General features: G+C 35.2%; 1 protein-coding gene, 1 long non-coding RNA gene and 1 other non-coding gene across 3 annotated transcripts in view; 2 read left to right on the top strand and 1 right to left on the bottom strand.

Moving 5' to 3' along the window:
* The window catches only part of LOC134793767 (uncharacterized), a 324508-nt gene that overhangs the window by 210251 nt on the left and 93510 nt on the right, over positions 1 to 20747 (bottom strand). The gene's annotated exons all lie outside the window — the stretch shown is intronic.
* LOC134793899 (vitamin K-dependent protein C) overlaps positions 7612 to 20747 on the top strand; it is a 53456-nt gene continuing 40320 nt past the window's right edge. Inside the window, exons 1-3 of the mRNA XM_063765612.1 lie at positions 7612 to 7699; positions 19635 to 19737; positions 20018 to 20123. Coding sequence (XP_063621682.1) covers positions 19675 to 19737; positions 20018 to 20123 — 169 coding nt within the window. The 5' untranslated portion in view covers positions 7612 to 7699; positions 19635 to 19674. The remainder of the gene's footprint in view (positions 7700 to 19634; positions 19738 to 20017; positions 20124 to 20747) is intronic.
* On the top strand, positions 11739 to 11811 carry Trnad-auc (transfer RNA aspartic acid (anticodon AUC)). Its single transcript has one exon. It is a non-coding gene; the product is annotated as a tRNA-Asp (tRNA).

The following is a 20747-nucleotide window of genomic DNA, read 5'->3' as shown; positions in this document are numbered from 1 at the left end:
TTATGTTTGAATGAATAAATTCAAATTTTATATGATATTTACTTTACTTATAAAATCTATTTCTCTTGCTCTCTCACATTCAATCAATATACTTTTTAACCATATACAACAACCTTAATTAATTACTGGCCAAAAACTTTATAATCTGTAGATACAACAAAATAATTTGACGTTGTCGATTTAGACAACTGTTTGCTATATTTGTTGTTGTAATACGCTAGGCTAATAATTGAAAACAGCACGACAGCAGAAATGTAAATGAAACAATATGAATGACCCACCAGAATCGTCAATTTTGAAGTGGATTGAACCATACGATAATCTTGTATATAACGATAACAATAGCGTGTACTGTATATCATGTGAAATAATTGTGTTAGCACAATTAGGTAAACATCGCAGCAGATACTTGAATAAATAAATAAATAAACTTTGGCACTACTTGAATAAGAATTAAAAAGTGTAATAAATATGTTTTCGAAAAATCATTTAATCGTTATTCATCAATCATAAAATGCACCTAGGCGACTCCATTTCCCGCTCTGTTCAAAATGCCACCACTTGTCCGTACACTAGATATTACGTATCACAATACTTGTTCTTTTTCCTTTTCAGTATTTTTTTAGCAGATAAGATTATTTTTTTTAATCTTACGTCGCAAGTACATACATACTCGTACGTTACGGTGTTTGTGCTGAAAAATATAAATATTAGGTAGCTGTAATTACATAGGTACCTGAATAAAAGTAAACTTTATCTACATTGAACACAGCTATGTATAGTTAAAGATAGACAACATGTTGTCCCTAAAGACCGATCTAATCTAGCTACTGAAAATACCTTTCCAAAGATACTTAGCCCAGTATGAATTTTACTCTCTCTATATTCGGTCGTATATTAGACCAGCGGTGGAACAAAAATGGGTTTTGATAACATTAAAGTTTTTTCTTTTTTGATATGTTATTGCATGCATGTTAAATAACATTTATGTAAAATATTAGAAAATTATAGGTGGAGCGTTCGGCCATATTTAAATATTTCAATTTTGCTAAATAACTATGTAAATATAAAATTAAAGTTACAAAAAACTGTAACATGTTCGATAACACTTTAATTTATTCACAATATTCGGTTTTTAGAAATCTGGAACAGCTGCTTTCTGGTGAACGTAAAAACACGAATTACTTTGTGAATAAAGAATTAAAGTAGCTGATATTGTAAAATTACGATATTATCGATCAACTTAGTATACTTGTAAAAAGTTAGAAATGTAGACAATGTGCTTGTCTAGATATTGATTTCTGGTTAAGCAGTATAGCCAATATTGAATTAAAGTTTGTAGAGTTAATATTACACGGTCATAATAAAGATCTTAGTTCCCACACAAAATATTAGAAATATAAAATCACGGCGACACTAAATACTGATACGTAAGTATGCATTCCGCGCTTATATTGAGTTACATTTCAAACGCGCGGCGTTTTCGCGCGCCGCGCTGTGCGCCGCGCCGTGGCAGGAGGCAGCGATCGACGGTGGCGGGCTAGCGATTAGTGCGGTGCCCGTAAAAAATACGCAAAACGTTTATAAAATTATTATCAATGGTAAATAGTTATATTGTTAATAGTAGGTACACTAATGGAAACTTACCTACACTTATTTATTTCTATATGTACTAGGGATTGCCCGCGGTTTGGTTTACGTAGAATTCGTTATCGTGTTAAGTATAGAAATAATAGATACATTTGAAAATTATTTTAGGTGCATTGTCATACAGATAACCACCCTTGTTAAAGTATTCTTCAAATTCAATAGACAGGTGTCATTTCAATATAATTTTGCGTAATTTGGCGCTTTTAGGTTATAAATGACTAGCGACATATATTTTTTGTTTAAGAGCGATATCCGATATATATATCTCCGATAATATTTACTTTATCATTTAAATCAATTTCAAACTAACGTTATTCAATATTTATCATTTTAAAGTCAATTTTACCAACCAACTGAGCTTTACGAGTATACCTACGGAAACAACTCAAAATTTGCATCAAATTAAATGCCACTCTTCTTATCCGTTTCGAACAATCAAGAGGGCCTTTACGAGCTGATGTAGTGAAAATTTTATTTAACCCTCGTCCCTTGAAACCTTCACTACGCTCGAGGTTCAACTTTACGAACCACTCGCTACGCTTGTGGTTCAATTTTAGAATGTTTCGCTTGTTTGGGTATCAATATTAGCACGATTAATCAACAAATTTTCCCCTTGTAAAACAAATAAATAAGGTAGGTGAGGTGCAGGCATATGAGGCCCGGCGGGTAACAAGGCCCAGCATTCAAAAATAGCAGTTGCTCCCTATTATTCTGAATTTGTACTTGTTGCTAAGAAGATCCACTGTCAGTGCAGGCAAAAAGGTCCAGTCCCGGGCCTTATTGAACGTATGAGATGAAATAATAGATTAAAATATTTTAAGATAATTTTGAATATTTTTAATCTTTCATTAATAAGGCCGATTTGAAGAAACTTCTATAAAATTATGACTTATAAATAACACCTTCACTGCGTGGGCTGTCCAAATCGCTGCAGACTTTTCTTGGTCTAACTCTAATATTTTTTCACTTGCTTTATTGACCTAAAGACGTTTTAAAGAATCAAAAAGTCTAATAACATTTAGACACTTATACTTTTTAAAGGCAGTAACTACTTACTTATATAGGTAACTTTTTTTATTAATACATAGGTAGTTATTAACGATAGAAGTGCGAAAAATAGAAATTTTGCAACGAATGACGAATTTTAAAACACGGCCATAGGGCCCAGATGTACAGTAAAAATCATGTTAAAAGATAATACTAACTGTTACGAATAAATATTTATACTGTAAAAAATTATCCCACCAAAAACATTTTCATGTAAAATGTTGCTAAGACGAAACCATAAGCCTAAGACTCTCACTGTTAAAAAGTTATCAGATCTCTTGTCGAGCCAAGCTTCAAACTCTACAAGCCCCATCACTAACTCTACACCTTAGTCAAAATATGCGGCTTGGCTGTTTTGCTACCGCCACATGGGCATAAGGTGAAAAACTTATTATAATCATTATTTTTAGGGTTCCGTACCACAAAAGGAATAAAACTGAACCCTTATAGGATCACTCGTATGTCTGGCTGTCCGTCTGTCACAGCCTATTTGCTCCGAAACTACTGGACTAATAAGTTGAAATTTGTCTATAACCCAAAGACATACATGTAAAGTAAATATGTAATATAAATTTAAATAAAGGGGTCACTTTTGAGATGAATGATAAATAGAAGAAAAAAAACTATATCTTTGTTATATATCAAATGAAGGGGCTCATTTTAGAATTAGAATCTCAAATATATTTTTTTCATAATTTTAAAATAAATACTTTAGAAGTTATTTAAGAAAACAGGCAAAAAATTAACATTACCCTTATCTCCGAAACTACTGGGTCTTTTTATTATGAAAAAAATACACATATTAGCTCTTTACCTATAGATGACAGGAAAACCTATTAGAAATGTGGAGCTAAGCGTGAGCAGGCCTATGGAACTCTCTGCGCGAGCTCGGATTAATACCTACGAATCTGCTCCCGTTCACGGTAGAAAAGAAAGCCAGTTGGTTGCCACACGCGCTCACGTACGCACGTCACCGCGCGCCGCACTGTCAATTTTTACGATAGTTACACGTACGGCGGGATTCGGGAAATGAATTAGAGATGCACTAGATAAGAAATAGTAAAGATATGTGACGTTCCACGGCAAAAGGTACCATTGCCCCGACTGAATATTGGAGTGGCGATAATAATAAGCGTAAGCGCCAGCCGCCATAAGGTACCTTTTGCCGTGGAACGTCACATATCTTTACTATTTCATATCTAGTGAATGTCTAACGGCGCGATATCTTAAAGTTCGAATCGCGCGGGTAGTAGGTACCTACCTACTATTGAATTTCTTTAATTAAACATGTAATGTTTAATATGTGTGACAAATGTATAGATTTAGATATCTATCTATTTGAAATAGGTAGTAAATTTTTAATTTATTTTGGTAAATGTTTATTTTAACGACAGTACGTTTACACCGGAAAGTGCCTACTCATTTTTGCTCTGGTTAACTTATAATTAATTACCTTTATTCATGGGGTTTCTATTATTTTTCTTTACTATGTAACATTAATCTCTATCTGGTTTTAAATTACAAGAAGTTTTAAAACTAATTCTTGCTGGGATTATTGCGCGGTTTATAAAACGGCGTAAACACTGCGGTTACTGCAGGGACATATGACCTTTTAAAATGACTATTTCGCAAACACTAAAGCATAAACGGAATATTAGGTATAATTTAAGATTTAGCTTTCCTTTTATTTCACTCCTCTGTTTAAGTAAGTATTTATTTATCATTTCTAAGCGTCAGCAACCCTAGCGTTGTGCCGGTGTGCGCGGTGCGGGGAGCGGCGCGTTGAAGGTCACTCCATTGTATTTTTGTGTAGGTATCAAAACGGTAGGTATTTGCGTTTTGTTTGAGAGATAAGTATCTGTTCGTAAGAACTATTGTATAATCTGTGGCATGAGTCGGACTTAAGTACTTAGTTTTTGATCCGATCCCTACGGGTTTTTAAAAGACATTTTACTCACTTTTCACTAAAAAAACATATTGTTAAAAATTGTGTAATGTACGGAACCCTTGGAACGCGAGTCCGACTTGCACTTGGGCGGTTTTTTTATTATACATACAATAGTTCTTGTAGAAACGAAACGGCCGAGCCACATACTTTAACTAAGGTGTAGAGCTAGTGAAGTTAGGGCTTGTAGAGTTAGAAGCTTGGCAAGAGATCTGATAACTTTTTGACAGTGCGAGCCTTATGGTGTCGTCTGGGCAACATTTTACATCAAAATGTTTTTGGTGGGATTTCACTTCTTTTTGTAAGTTGCTTATGACAATCTTCCATCCCCTAATTTAAAGGGTTGGGGGTGATTTACTATTAAACATCCTGAAACAAGTATCTGGGGGCATTTGTTACACAATGTACTTCTTACTGATTCCCCATATAAACCCTTCACCCCGTAAGGGTAAACTTTGGGGTTGAAATCTGCCTTCACCCCGTAAGGGTAAACTTTGAGGTTGAAATCTATTCTATATCCTTTCCCATAACAATACCTATCTACATACCAAATTTCAACTAAATCGCTTCAGCGATTATTGATTCCCCATACAAGATTAAACCCCCTCATCATCCCCTTAGGGATTAAAAAATTCAAGTTTTTGAATTTATTTGTTGTTTGTGTACTAAAACTATCTTACATATCAAATTTCAGCTTCTTAGAGGACTTCAGGAAGTACCCTAAAGGTATTGATAATCATCAAGTAAGTGAGTCAGTGACGAAATCGAAGTTTTTAGATATGAATAAAATCTAAAGTATAAGAGCTATGCAATTGATATGCTTAATAAGTCCGAGAACTTTGTTTATCTAGTATAATCCAACCCCAAGTTCAAGGGTTCCAAAAAACGACGAAGCGCTTCGAGAAAAGGTAGATAGTGCCCTTGCGCTTTGCTCGTCTTGGCGGGGGCACTGCCGTGCCCCCAGATGTTAAAACATAATAATAATAAAGATTTATGTTTAGTGACTTTAGTTACCTACTATTTTCGCGTAAACTAGACAATTTTTATATCTTTAGTTAATAAGGCCCAAAAGAATTATTTTTAACTTATTATAAATATCCTCTTGTTGTGAAGTACCAAATATTGTTATTTGTATATGTATAACTCTTAAGTTAAAAACAATAAAATCTGTTATTGTCTATTGTCAAAATGATTATTTTTTGCGGGATTAAGTAATACCCTGCTAGTGTTCAATAAGGCCCACAATAGGACTTTTATAAAAGGTATATTTTCCAAGAGTATCGTAATATTTTTATAACTATTTTGGTATAATGAAGAAACTTCAATAAATAAGATACCTATTTGAGTGAGTTTTTCATACTTAATATCCTGTTTATTAAAAAAAAAAACATTTTAATTTAAGGTGGGCCGTATATAGGCATATACGGCCGACACGGAATATACAATAAGGTGAGGTCACTTACCTTATTGTATATTCAATATGTATACGTGTAATATTGAGCAGTTGGTTTATAATATACATAATATGATATTGACGTTGAATAGGACAGGACATGACAATAGGAACCAGAAATAGGTATAGTCGGTCAAACCAATTTGTCAGTAAATAAAAACAAAAAACTATATTCATCCTTTTCTTTTGGGTGCTAGTACTAGTGTAAGTCAAAGATAGTATGATGATTCTCTCTATGTTTGAAATGAGACAGTCCTTTGACAAACTATGGTAAAAAATAGTTGTGAATATCATGTACATTTTTATTACAATTTCGAAATTCAAATGTTCTTCCTAATCAACTCGGCCACTAAACTATAGATGGTCAAGCAAATCTTGTCAGTAGAAAAAGGCGCGAAATTCAAATTTTCTATGAGACGATATCCCTTCGACCCTACATTTTTCAATTTTGCCGCCTTTTTCTACTGACAAGATCTGCTTGACCAAGTATAACTGATAACTTGGTATCCGATCCGCTAACTCGGCGAATGAATCGCCAATTCGCCAACTCTCCGAGCCGAGTCAACGCTATCACACTGCTACTAAAGCCATTCAAAAATAAACCTTAATTCGAGAGCCCGAAGGTTCTTATATGACAAACAATACATTATGACTTAAAACTTTATGGGAAACAAAGGGACCCCTTTAATTTCACGTAATGTCCGCATCTAATTTATATATGTCCACAGTAAACAAACAAATGAATGATAAGAAAAGACAGACAGTGCTGTGAGCGGGAGGTGGGGCGAGGCGAGGGGCGAGGTATAGGTAGGCTATGATAGGTTCTCGGCCGCCGCGCCGGCGACACTGACGGACCAGCGCGGCGTATGTATGAATTTCGCGCCATTTTAAATATATTTTTCTATTACAATGCAAGCTACACACCGAAATTTCTTATTTTCCATAATATGGCTGCGTATATTATTTTATAGTAATAGACTTATTTTTACAGACTCTAATTCAATATTAGATATTATAGGACAAAAAACGCATATTAATTCTAAAGCATATATCTTATTCTTCTAAATTTTTAGCTTGCCTATTAACTTAAGAATTTAGATATGTTGTTGTGGATTTATTAAACTTTAATTCAATATCGACAAAATAATAAGCTAATTTGTAGTTTGACTAAGAAGCACGTTAAAAAAATTTCTAATAATTTTACATTATAAAGCGTCATACATATTATAAACGATGGAACTTAAACATTGCACTTTAATTCAATATTAAAAAAATCATTACTAAAAATATATAAATACCTAATTTATATCTAACGCTCGTTCTAACTTTTCGTCATATTTTACAAATATGCTTAAAAATATGTCCCATGTCAGATAAGTATCACTTTTTCATCTTTAGAATTATCAAAACTTTTAGTGCAAAAATCCGGTCCCACTATTGGTCTATATGGTGTAATAGCGAGTCGCGTCTGAGCCGTGTGCGTGCGCGCCGCCCGCAGTACTGATCTAGTCCTAATAGAGGACGGGAGTAACCCCCAAAATTTGTGTGTGTTAGTGACCCGCTTCGTGGTTCGCGAGTGAATAAAGTAATGAAGAATCGCTGAGGTAAGATACTTATTGTAAATTTTAATACAGAGGTTGTGATAATTATTTTAAATATTGCGTAAAGAAATTTTGATCTGATTAATTGTTAAACTGAATTTTAAAGGACTTGTTAATTATTACTTTATAGTTGTACTCATTAGTGTGCTACTAATTATTTATGCCTAGAAACCTTTACACGGGCGTTAAATTTCCTTTACAATTTAATATTAAAATAATTCCTACAATTTCTGTAATTAAACATCCGCGCCAAAACGGTTATTAAACATTCCTAGCCTAACGTTAAGCACTAATAACGTTAAGCGCTAAGCTATCCATATTACAAACTTTGAAAACCGCTGCTAGGACGCAATTTAATCCGGGATTCCGAAAATTCTCGCAATTTAGATCCACAACTACTATTCAGCTGCAGGCAATTTTTCGCAGCATTCGGCACACACGCTCTGCAAGTGATGGGGTGCGATTAATAAAATGGCATTATTAAGCCTTTGGGGCCGGAAGCTGTTTATAAAATTGGCGAAAAAACTCAGTGTACACACCCGGCGACTACTTAATGTGCATAAAAACATATAATTACCTACCACAATACGTCTGACAGTGGACATCCACAGTACTTTTTTGTAAACACATTGCATTTAAATACCTGTGCTGAAATATTAAATTTTTTAATTGCTCAAATTTCAAATAAATATTTTTTCACCTCAGCAGCTCGAACAAGGGTACTTTGCTTCTTAAAAACAGTGAGCAAAATGCGATTTTGCTCACTGAATCATTTTGTCTCACTCAGTGAGCAAAATGCGATTTTGCTCACTGAGTGAGACAAAATGACATTTAAGTGACCTTTGTAGTCAAATGTCATTTCAACATGCGGGGTCTAATACAAGTTCGATATACTTGGGTTCTATTATCTCTGTCCCTCTAGGTATGTTCTCACTGCTTAGGGTGAAAAATTTTGTGTACTACACGAGATCAAAGTTATTTATATCTCGTGCGCTTTTGAATCCCTTACTACGCTCAAGATTCTAAATTAGATTCACTCGCTACGCTCGTGAATCTATTATAGAATCTTTCGCTTGCACGGGACTCAAAATAAGCACTCGAAGAAATATCAAACTTTATTCTCTTGTTGTACAAATAACTATTGATACCTACTACTATTCTGGAAAAAGGAATCTGCTGAGTAGAAAAATTAGATTGCAATGTAAAGTTCTTATCTACTTTTAAGGACTTTACTATATTACGCACTCACGAGACCATTTGTAAAGTTTTCACAAACATTGTGCTAGTTGTTTGAGTAGTCTATATATGTATATATAGAAGTTAATTAAGTTAATACATACACGTCAATATATAATATATGGAATACCTACTTGCAACAAATACCAATGATGATTGAATAACTAAAATTCCTATACATACCGCGTTATATATGTAATGTACTGAAACTTTAACAATTAACTAATTGCTTTAAAAGCATAACAATACTTCACACTTTATGTTGCGCGAATTCGCCTATAACTTTTTAAAGAAGGTAATGGAGCATAAATATAACAAAGTTCCATGTTTAAATACTTACTCGTTTCAATTTGAAACATTTTCATTCACATTCCGTTGAATTGATTACTTTGGCACTTAGTAATTATTTATGAGGCTCGATTTGCGCGATATTATATTTGCTAATACCAACTAACTAGGTATTTGCTTTGGATATGTATAGGTACCTAGTAGGTATCCCTGGACTGTAAGTGCAATAACTAATTTTGAGATATTGTACAAACATCACCATCACTACACCTTATAAAACAAAGTCCTTCGCCGCGTCTGTCTGTGTGTTTGTATGTTCGCGATAAACTTAAAAATTACTGAACGGATTTTCATGCGGTGCGATGCGGTTTAGAGTGGTTCTTGACGAAGGTTTAGCGGGTTTTCCACCGCGAACGAGTAATGAGCGAGAGATGGCTAAGCGGAGCGGACTTGGTTGTTAAAAAATAGGTTTGCGTTTCCACCAACAAAGAGTTTAGTTGTTTGATTCCCACCGCAAAAGAGAAATGAAAAAGAGAAATGAGCGGAGCGGGCTGAACGGAAAATGAGAAATAGAAAATGAATAGTCGATTTCCACAGAGAGCGAGTTCAGTTGAAGTTTTGAACTGGTTGCGTGTGGTCGTGTTTGAACATGATGTCGTGCGATACGGAATCAAGTGATAGCGATTACGAGTTTTTATACAAGAAGAAAAAATACATATTGTTGTTTACAAAACAGAGAAACAAGCGCGCCAAATTTGGTTATGCCAGCACATTCGAGAAAGAACACTGAAGGGGGAATATAGGCTATTCAACGATTTAGACGAAGAAAAATTTAAGAACTATTACAGGGTTTACCAGAGAACAATTTAAAGAAGACAGCAACGAGTCCTTTTCAAACTAGTCGGCCGGACCTTGACGCAGCGGGCTCATTTTAACTATTTGATTCGCTCCGCTCACCTCTTTCCCTGTGGAAACGCGCCTATGTAATTTACCATTGCGAGTTGACCGGACTCCGTAATGACACCGCTCCGCTCTCACGAGCTGAGCGAGCTCATTTCAACTCTTTTTGCTCATTTTGTCATTTCCGCTCGACTATTTGTTGGTGGAAACACAAGTACGTAGTTTAGTCTTGCGAGTTAAACTGAGTCCTTAATGAGTCCGCTCCGCTCGCGGTGGAAAACCCGCTTAAGGATGACTCACGTTAGACCGGGCCGTGCCCGAGCCGAGGCGTCCGACATGTCATTTTCTGTAACGACTGATCGGTGATCACGTGGTGCTTTCCATAGAAAACGAAGCTCCGGAAGCTCCGGCCCGGCCACGGCCCGGTCTAATGTGAGTCATCCTTTAGGTGTGTAATTTGTTAAGGCTTTGTGTAACCCTCGTGAAGCCGGGGCGGGTCGCTAGTATAATATGAAAAAGAAATGATATTATGCTCATAATAAATTATATTGTAAGTTATAATAATGAATAAGATTATTATCGAATCATGATTAGATTTATCCTAATAGGTAAATTATTCGGATTCGAATGTACACCCGAGGCAAAAAGTATGGAAACAACAAACAACAAACTTTTATTTCTCTTTCAACTTAGGTTATTTTAGAATATGAATATAAAAATATTATAAAAAGATTCAAAAACAGAAATTTGGAAAAAGTAACATATCGCCCGTTTTGTATTGCCTTATAAAATGTTTAACTGAAAATCATCGTAACTAGAATTTGAGTTATTTACTTTAAAAATGAGTAGAGTATGTAAGTAGTATAAAAATATTAAAATCCATCGCACGAAAATCAGTTTTTTATTGTCATACGAGCTTGTTTCCATATTTTTGGCCTGGGGTTTAATCAAATCAAATGTGCACTTTCGTGTCAATGACACATTTTTGACATTGGAAATGTCTTTTCGTTCGCTCCAGTATACGGTCCGATTTCACGAAAAAGTGCGATCCCCTTATATCTCGGAAAGTTGTGAAGATATGATATTAAAAAATAGGCTCAAAAGACGCATAATCACGAGAGCTGTAAGGTGCAAAAATAATTATTCGAGAAAGTCAAAAACAAAAAAAGTTATGGTCGAAATAGTGAAAATAAAATTCAATTTTTTCCGAATTTTTGATTTTGGTGCTCGATAATTTGGAAACGAAGAATGATATCAAAAATTTGAGAAAAACGGCTCTGGACAATTTAGTCAGCTACAATTTGAGCCTAAAACAAAGACGATCGGGTTAAGGGTTTGCCCTGTAGCCTAACCTTAAAATAGTCAAAAAGTCAGAACGACATTTTTCACAGGACATTTATGACTTCACCTTTACCAAAATCATCAATCATCAGACGTTTCCCAAAACGAATACAGCAATAAGTCTCGTTCAATAGATGTAGCTATCCATTACAAGTAAATAAATAAATTTAAAAGTGGAAAAATTTACTGTCTTGGGTGAGCCTTGAACTCACGGCCTCTGGATCGATACTCCAGCGCTGCCATCTGAGCCACCAAGACCTCATCCATAGCAGCATAGGTCTTGGTGGCTCATATGGCAGAGCGCTGGACTATCAATCCAGAGGCCGTGAGTTCAAGTCTCACCCAAGACAGTAAATTTAGCCGCCCCTTTCTCAGCACCCATCTATAGACTGCGGCCTGGGCCTACTGGGCCTTAGGGCAAATCTGCCACTGTTCCTATCAGCGCGCTGTGTGGTCAGCAACTGCGGTAGCCGTATTCACAAGACGGCGGCGGGCCACCGTGCGCTCGTAGTACATTTTTATCATATAATACGAGTATAACATTTAATCTTAAATAACCTGTGTCCTGTCCATGCAAGGTTTTCATAATGATTTTTACTTTTTATATTGATCTAAAGGCATATTGTGATAATTACTAGTACAGATATCTGGAGCCATCTCCCAGCATAATAATATTTTTACGATCAATCTGGAAATGATCTAAGCGGACGATATTAGCCCGTAATTTTATGGTGACATAAATTCATTTTCGCTCAAGCTAAGTACTCGCGTTCATTGCCAATTAATTTATGTAATTTATGCAACAATGAAGCGAATGTAGGCCTCGAGAGGCGTGTCCAGATTGTCAAATCAAGATATTTATTCGACATTCATTATAGTGCATCTCTCTCTCGCTGTATTGCTGCTTGTAGGACGTGGGCCTCTTTCGCCTCTAGGCCTCTCTGTCTCTGTAAGTCTGTATAAATATCTATCCAGACATTGGAGATTAGTGTAATTTTTGCTCAGTGATTAAAGCTCTTTTTAATTAGGTATCTTTCAAAAATCGTCGCTACGTTGATCAGGTTTTGGACCTACATTATTAAAATATACCAAGTAAGTAGCCACGAACATTTTAATTAGAAATCAGATATTCTTTGCTTTACTGAGCTGAAGAGTGTTTTAGGTATAATAATATTGATACCTAATACACATTATGAGCTACACGCGTTAGGCAATGCGCCTTGAATAAGAATACTCCTACTTAGAGATACACGAGTGAATTGCAAAAAAATTGTACGTAATTAAGCGCAGTTAAGAAGCTATGTAAATTGTATTGTATTGTATTTATTGTACTCAATTCGTACACATATAACTTATATCAAGTCTATATCATACGCTAACACACTTTCATGCATCTTACTTAAATAGAAATGGCTTAACTGTGGTAACACAATGGAATCAATTAACTTTAGACTAATTACAGACATACTTTAACATAGAAATGTTAAAGAGATAGCTAAGATGTGTTTGCTTTTTATATATATGTAACCCAGTGATATGTACACATGCCATACTATAAATAAATAGGTAACTTATCTACTCTTGATGATATAAGCCTTTAAAATTTAAAGCACAGACCAACCACCCCTCGCTTCTTCCCCATAGTTTGGTGACTTGCGTCGCGGACAATATGAGTGACATTAGGCTTCTATAGGCAGTTTTCTGTGTCTTAACGTAATGTTATGACCTAGCCCTCGCGACGTCATCTTAGCGTCATTGTAGCTTATGATTATGACGCATTGTTGTAAATCCGTCGCGTGTTAGCCAGGAAAAACTGGCGACCATGCGGAGGTAGTGATGCGTGTTTACGATCGTGTGCGTTGAGTCGCGACTATTGAGGTACCTATGTTATAGTATTGGTAAAATCAGTACGTTGCGAGGGACGAGTATTGCTAGTTTCCGGACAAGTGCGTGTGATTTACTGTTATCGGTAGCTGAATCACCACACTCGTCATTATTGGAAAGTTTATCGTTCGCACGGCCGTAAGATTTAAGGGATCTTCGAGGTTATGAACTGACCTTCAATTATGTTATTGTTTAGTTGTATCGTATATTATATACTCGTAATATAAGTACTAGGTGATGTACACACTGAACACTTTTACATATTTATAGTGTATTTACGTTTGATTTTTGTTGACTGATACTTCTAAAAAATTTTTATACGATACTTACTGAATTAGTCAGATATTCATTTGTCTGAACATATAAACATGAAATATTTAGAAGGGTCACATTAGTCATAAACAGGGATCGTACATTTTCCAGCATTTTTGGTGCACGAAGTGTTGTTAACGGAGTTGGTATAAATAATTTCAACCCTAATGATTAATTAGCGTTTATTACGTTGATATTAACCTTAATTTACCATTTCAGTTGAAATTATCTATACCAATTCCGTTAACACCACGCGAATCGATTTGGTGCAGCGGAGTGGTGTTAACGGAATTGGTATAAATAATTTCAACCCTAATGATTAATTAGCGTTAATTACGTTAATACGAGTATTAACCTTAATTTACCATTTCAGTTGAAATTATCTATACCAATTCCATTAACACCACTCTGCTGCACCAAAAATGCTGGAAAATGTACGATCACTGGTCATAAATCTATCCAAACCCAATTGATCTAATGTTGCTTAAACACTATGTTTGTAAAAAAAAAAAAACAAGTAGTCATAAATCTATCCAAACCCAATAATGTTGCTTAAACACTGTTTGTAAAAAAAAAGAGTATTATACCTAAGTTTTCAAAAAATATGCACATAATCAAATTAATTTCAGTAAACGATACGATACTTTTAGGTCTCGTTTTTACCGATAAACTACGGTCACTGAATAAAATCTGACAAGCAGTAGCTGAGGCGGCCTATTTTTTGCAGGGAACGTTTTGCGATATTAAAGGGAACGCATGTAAGTTGAATTAGGTGACTAATGTTATTTTCATCCGTGAGCATTTTTCATCTTTACCGTATTCGAATGCTAATATTGTTTTAGAAGGTACGACGAAAACGACATATTAATTTATACAAATTGCACTCGATGTTTCTTGATTTCACGTGGAAGGTGCCGTAAGAAATCACGGAAGAAAATACAGATATGTATTTGATTGAAAAGATCGAATCGTTTGCAATTTATGTTCGATAATGAAAGTAAATGGAGATTGAAAACATTGGCAGCTGGTGATGAACAAGAATACTTTTTTAAGTTTTGAGTATTTAGGTGTATTTAAGTAGGAATGCTAAAAGCACTTTGATTAATACCTACTTTGATGATTATTCTATGTACCGCGGAAGTCGCGCCACAATACTCTGCAATAATGCTGTCGACTGCGTTACTCCAGAAAACTTCAAATCTAGCATAAAACATGTCTTGATAAAATGATTTTTTTGACGTTTACTGCAGTAATACAGTGGGCACAATTACTGCTGCAGTCTGGTGCACATTACTGCCGAGTGCCGATTGCATTGCTCCCACAAACATCAAAATCAATGTTGCGTTGCTGCCAGGTTGAATCTTTAATTTGAGGGACAAACATCAACAAAGTTGCTCCCTTGTTAGGTACATTTGTAAACTCAAAGGTCGATTGTCCCAATAATATTAGTCTAAAAGAGTAAGGGTAACATTCCATTTCTGACCGCAGCTGCACTACTAGTACAAACGCGTCGGTGTTATTGTCAATTTCCATAGTAAAATGAATGGTAGTGCTGCTGTCGTTGGAAATGGAATGTCACCTTAAAAGGGTAACATTCCATTTCTGACCGCTGCTGCACTACTAGTACGAACGCGTTCGGTGTTATTTGTCCATTTCCATAGTAAAATGAATGGTAGTGCTGCTGTCGTTGGAAATGGACTGTCACCTTAAATCAACTGTGGTGACTGTGGTGTCCACTAGATACTTACTTCTGAGGAAAACAAACTACGCTTGTTACGTATGTCTCATTAACGCGGTTAATTTGACAACCTAACGATAGCATAAAGATAATAGTCGTACCATTAAACGATACGTAATGAAGGGGGGTTTATACGAGCCCGTCATATTTACCTATATGTATAAATACGAAGGTTGGTGAACCCACCCAGCCGTTAAGGCGAAGTGCTAAAATTTCGTCGCTCGGCAAAGATGCCATTGCAGTCGCCGAGAAAAGGGAATTCTTATTAGAACCCAAATTACTTCCAACTCGGAAGTAACGTAACGGCCAGTCGGTTAATGCGTTTTCCTTTCCTTTATTTAGTTAAGGCAAGTTAAGGTAACAAAGTTTCCAAGAAATGAGGATTTCCACTAACAAAAAAGCAAGAGCTTCTCAAGGCGAAGGAGTATTTCATATAGTTATACCTATACATATATATCTAAGGGTATCCTTTTCTTATGGTAGTTATAACTTAAACACAGAAACTTATTAAAATATCACAAGAAACTTAAAATTTGAGTTTACCACTACATTTTTATTACACTTTTGATTATATCATTTTTTTTTGGATCGTGTATCATTTTAATGGGGCGATTAATAGCTTTACAACTGTACAACGATAGGTACTTAAGTAATACCTGGCATGAAATAGGTAGCATAAATTAAATAATAAATATACAAGTTTTGTTTGCATGACGTTAGATGATGCCGTACGATTGTTTTAATTATCACAGGCCTAGTGTGCCTAGTTTTTCCTTTGATTTGGATCATGGGGTTAAGCCTAGATTTTACTGCGAAGTTTTCCGAAACACTCGTTACTTAATATAAAAATAAAATATAAATTACCGTTACTTGCTCCTTAAAATATAGGTATGTAACAGATTTAGCGTATAAAAATTCCTTGCCAAAAATAACAAAAGCGCTTCATACTCTTAGTATAAAAACGTAAACAAATAAAAATTCCAACCACTTAAACTTGTTAGATGTATTCCGAAACCAATACATATTTTAGACGAAACGCAATAAATTCAATCAATACAGGCCACCTTTTTAACAGAAAACTTTTTGACGAGACTGAACAGAATATTACAAAGAGGGATTCGTCGAAATCGACATAAGTATGCCATATTTTGCTAGTATTTTGTTCCGTAAAAAAGTGTCTACCTACATTTTGCACTGGCTGTTTGATTGATTCACAGATATTTTTCTCGAGACCTGCGGCCCGTTTCTCAAAAGCTTGTAACTTGTAATACAAGTGGAAGTCCCTTTCTAACAAAAGCTGTCAAAAAGTGACATCCGCTTGTATTACAAGTTACAAGCTTTTGAGAAACTAGTACACTAATAATTTGGCGCCAAGGCCTAAACAACGAATGCGTAAGCGGAGATCACATTAGATTGAGGTGCGCTCGGTTGGTTACCTTTGGTAATAACACTTCTTTACTAATATGGTGTAGGCGCAGCCCACCTATCGTATACCCACTAATTGTGTCGTTGGTGAAGCAGTCTTGGCAACAAATTTATTCGTCCATTCCAGGGTAACGACCATGAGAAAGTGAAGAATGAGGCATCGCCATAAAATTTGGTAATTGCGTCATTAATTCTGCTTTAGTTAATTTCGTTAGATATTTTTTGAGCAGAAGACTGGAATCTTGAAATTATGGGAATAATTCACCGGTGGCCTGCGTTGTATAATTTTAGTTTACAAAAACGGTTTACCGAGTATTTACTAATATAATTATGTTAAGATTTATAATGTTAATTAATGTACAGGGTGTCCCTTCTATCTTTAAAAGGCGGCTAATAGGGCCGCTCACAAGCCAGTATACAGTTATTTCGTAAAAAAGTAATGGTAATAAAATACAGAAGTGATTTGAATGCAATATTTTTTTTTGCCGTGAATCAAAATCTATTTACGTTTTTCAAAAGTGGAGAAGACGCTGGCTGCGTTTGGTAAAATATTGTTTGAGTCTGTGCGGAAAGAGAAGAGTCGTGGAATGTATGGGGTCCAATACATCACACGATTCTAATCTTCTCTTCCGCACAGACCCTATTAATTTTTCAGTACCGTAAAATGGGGTGAGGTGGGTGAAATTTGACTTTCAAACCTCGATAAAATGTTATTTTTACATGTGAAAACTGAATGGTGTATATGTCACCGTAAAATTGTAAACACTCGTCATATTATAATCTCGCTAGTTACATTATAAACTGACGGTAGGGAGATTATAATCTAACCTAACCTAACCTACGTTAGATTATAAACTAACGGGTTTACAATCTTACGGTGTCATATATAATAAGTGGTTCGGACGTTTGTATTTTAGTTTGTATTTTATTTGGGTAGTTCAATTTCATAACTTTGACGATAAAGAGGAAAACCCACCTCAACCCGTAGTGCCTCGTATTTGGGGTGAGAGAGTTTTTCATACAAAGGTGATTTTGGAAGATTGTTGGATCGATTTTTTTTTATTATGAATATTACTATAGCTCCATTTTAAATTGGAATACATTATTTTTGTAGCAGTAGCCTTAAAAACCCACCTCACCCCCCTCTCAATCCTTCTCTCCCCATTCATAACCCATAGCTCCCCGCGAAACCTACTCACCCCGTTTTACGGTACTTTCTTATCTGCGGGACATTGGACGAAATCTCAACAAAGAAAGAAAGGTTTAATGATAAAAAGGAAGAAACCTAAACATTTACCCAGAACTCTATAGTTTTAGTTTATAATTTCTTGTATTTCTTTCGCACTAACATTTAATAACTGACTTAGTTAAGCAATATTAGTTGAACAATGTAACTCTTTGAAGTAAACTCTTACTCGGCTTCCAAGAAGTTTGCGAGAGTTGGAAAAGTTTTATTAAGGACTCGGAAAAGTACTATTTACGTCTATTGTAGGGGGTCCCTTTTTTTCCCATAAAGTTTTAAGTCATAATGTATTGTTTGTCATATTATCGTTAGTCATAAAACTGAAACCCTTAACGTTTCAGGACTCTCGTAAGGTTATTTCTATAAGTAGATAGGTTAGGTTAGGTTTGGTTTATTTTATGGCAATCCTGAAAAGTTACGCGTCTCTGAGAAAAACCTATTATGTTATGACTAACGAAAATTCGGACAAACGATACATTATGACTTAAAACTATTTGGGAAACAATAGAGACCCGCTAAAAAGAAATAGAGTCAGACCGTGAAAAGTTTGCAGCGATTTTGATAGCCCACTCAGTGCAAGTGTCATTTTAAACGTCAAACTTCTATGAAATTATGACATATAAATAACACTTACACTGCGTGGGCTATCAAATACGCTGCAGACTTTTCTTGGTGCGACTCTATAAATAACCGTTCAAAAATTTTTAGGAGTACAATAATTAATTGTTCCTTAATAAAGGTCCTCAATTATCGATATGCGGAAAACCTGTTACTTACTCGGATTTATTTTTGAAGTTGCCCTTATTAATTAATGGAGATGAATTGCTGGCAATTAGATTCCGTGTTCACGGTTTACTCTCTTGAAAGTTATTTATATATAACAAGTTTGAAAAACTTCTATCTTAGAACTCTTCCCAAAATAGTCCTTAATTAGTTGTAAGTATATTTTCTCTTTTCATTATCCCTTGCAATGTTTATTGTGTGCGAATAAGTAGAAGCGAGCCGGAATCACCGGGGAGCTTTGTACCTATAGTTGACTTTCTCAATTAACAGAATATTTATTTACCATAATTTCTTCCGGTTCCCTTGTACGCCGCTGGCGTTTTTCCGCATCTTAACTGCTTATTATTAGAAGTTACAGATAGTCTGTCTAATTAATCAAAGATTTCTTTTTTGGGTGTCATTCTTATGAGAGATGTATTAGGGTAGAGCGGAGTCAGTTGAACCAAGGGGTAATTGAACCATAGTCTGTATTTTATGTTTTTAACTTAATAACGTTAGATTCTTAAAAAAGCGATTATTTAAAAACATGTTCAATTGACACCCTTTACCCTATTTTATAACAAAAATATGAAAGGTAATTAGACTAATTAGTTAATACAGATTATAAAATAAATAAAAGCCGTTACTATTTTCTATCGAGCAAACTTAATGTAATTGTGTAGGTAACTATTTAAGAATATGTAATGAGGGTTATAATTCAGTTATAAGATTACAAAACTTTAAAAAAAATCCAAGAAAAAACGCAATGCGATGTTAAAATATCCTGAAAATTTTATCTTTTTTTATAGATGCAGAATTCCGCTGGAGATTGACATTGTGCCGAAGAATATGAAGCGGACATGCACACTATTATCTCTTCTAATATTCACGGAAATTGCAGCAACGTATTATGTGAGTACCTCTCGATGCACTCAATACATCACGTAACGTCACGGCTGCCCGACCATGCATAGCCAATGCAACTGACAACGCACCTTCCATAAAAAACGTCTGGCGCTCTGCCAAATTGAAATATGCCCCGCTTGATCAACGGCGCACCTATTGTATGGAAAATAGAAGTTGAAAAGAGTAACCTAGTTTCCCTAAATGGCAACAAATTGCTGTCGTAAATCACAATGGCTTATTGTTGAAACGTCGTTTAATAGCGAGAGATTTGTCAATTCCTTTTCAGGCTGGAGTAGAAACGTCAGACATGAGTGCTCACAATTATGTTGAAGAGAGAAGGGGGAAGGTTAATTTAAGACACAAAAAAGGAAGTGACAATGGGAACCACACTGGTAAGGAACACAAAACACCTAACCTAATTTCATAAATTATAATTAGAAATTTTATAGTTACGGCAATATAAAAAGTTACCAAATAGGGATGACACAAATAAAACAATAGGTAATAAAAAAACTTATTGTGGATTATCAAGGCGACGTGAATTTGAATTTTGGCTGCACTAGCGCCTTATCCAAAGATCACTTCTTTCGAAAACGTCAGCGAAAAAATTATTTCAACTTAAGTCGAGAGCGCGCACTGTAAGTTGAGAGTCAGCACTTATTCCAGGTGTTAAATATGGAGTGCCCATTGGTTTTATTCCGAAATATGCATTTGACGAACCAATATAATATTGACATTGTATTGGATGTGTGCGGTCGATTGTACAGTTGAAATAAGCAAATTTAAAAATGAAGATACCTCAACAGTGGAGAACTTAATTATTAACTTAAAATAAGAATACGGAACATAAAACACAACTTTATTCTGTAAGTTGTGTTATGTCTATTTTGGTAGGCGAATTCCTAATTTTGTATTTTAATAGCAGTCAGTTATCTGTTAGCTTAAAATCTGCTTCAAATTCAAGCGAGCGCCTAACAAAGTCCTTTAAGCTTTCTTAGACGGTCATCATATTGAAG

The sequence above is a fragment of the Cydia splendana genome, chromosome 9, assembly GCF_910591565.1.
Source record: "Cydia splendana chromosome 9, ilCydSple1.2, whole genome shotgun sequence".
Lineage (NCBI taxonomy): Eukaryota > Metazoa > Arthropoda > Insecta > Lepidoptera > Tortricidae > Cydia > Cydia splendana.
The sequence above is the reverse complement of the archived record's forward strand: the minus strand, read 5'-3'. Positions and strand labels throughout refer to the sequence as shown.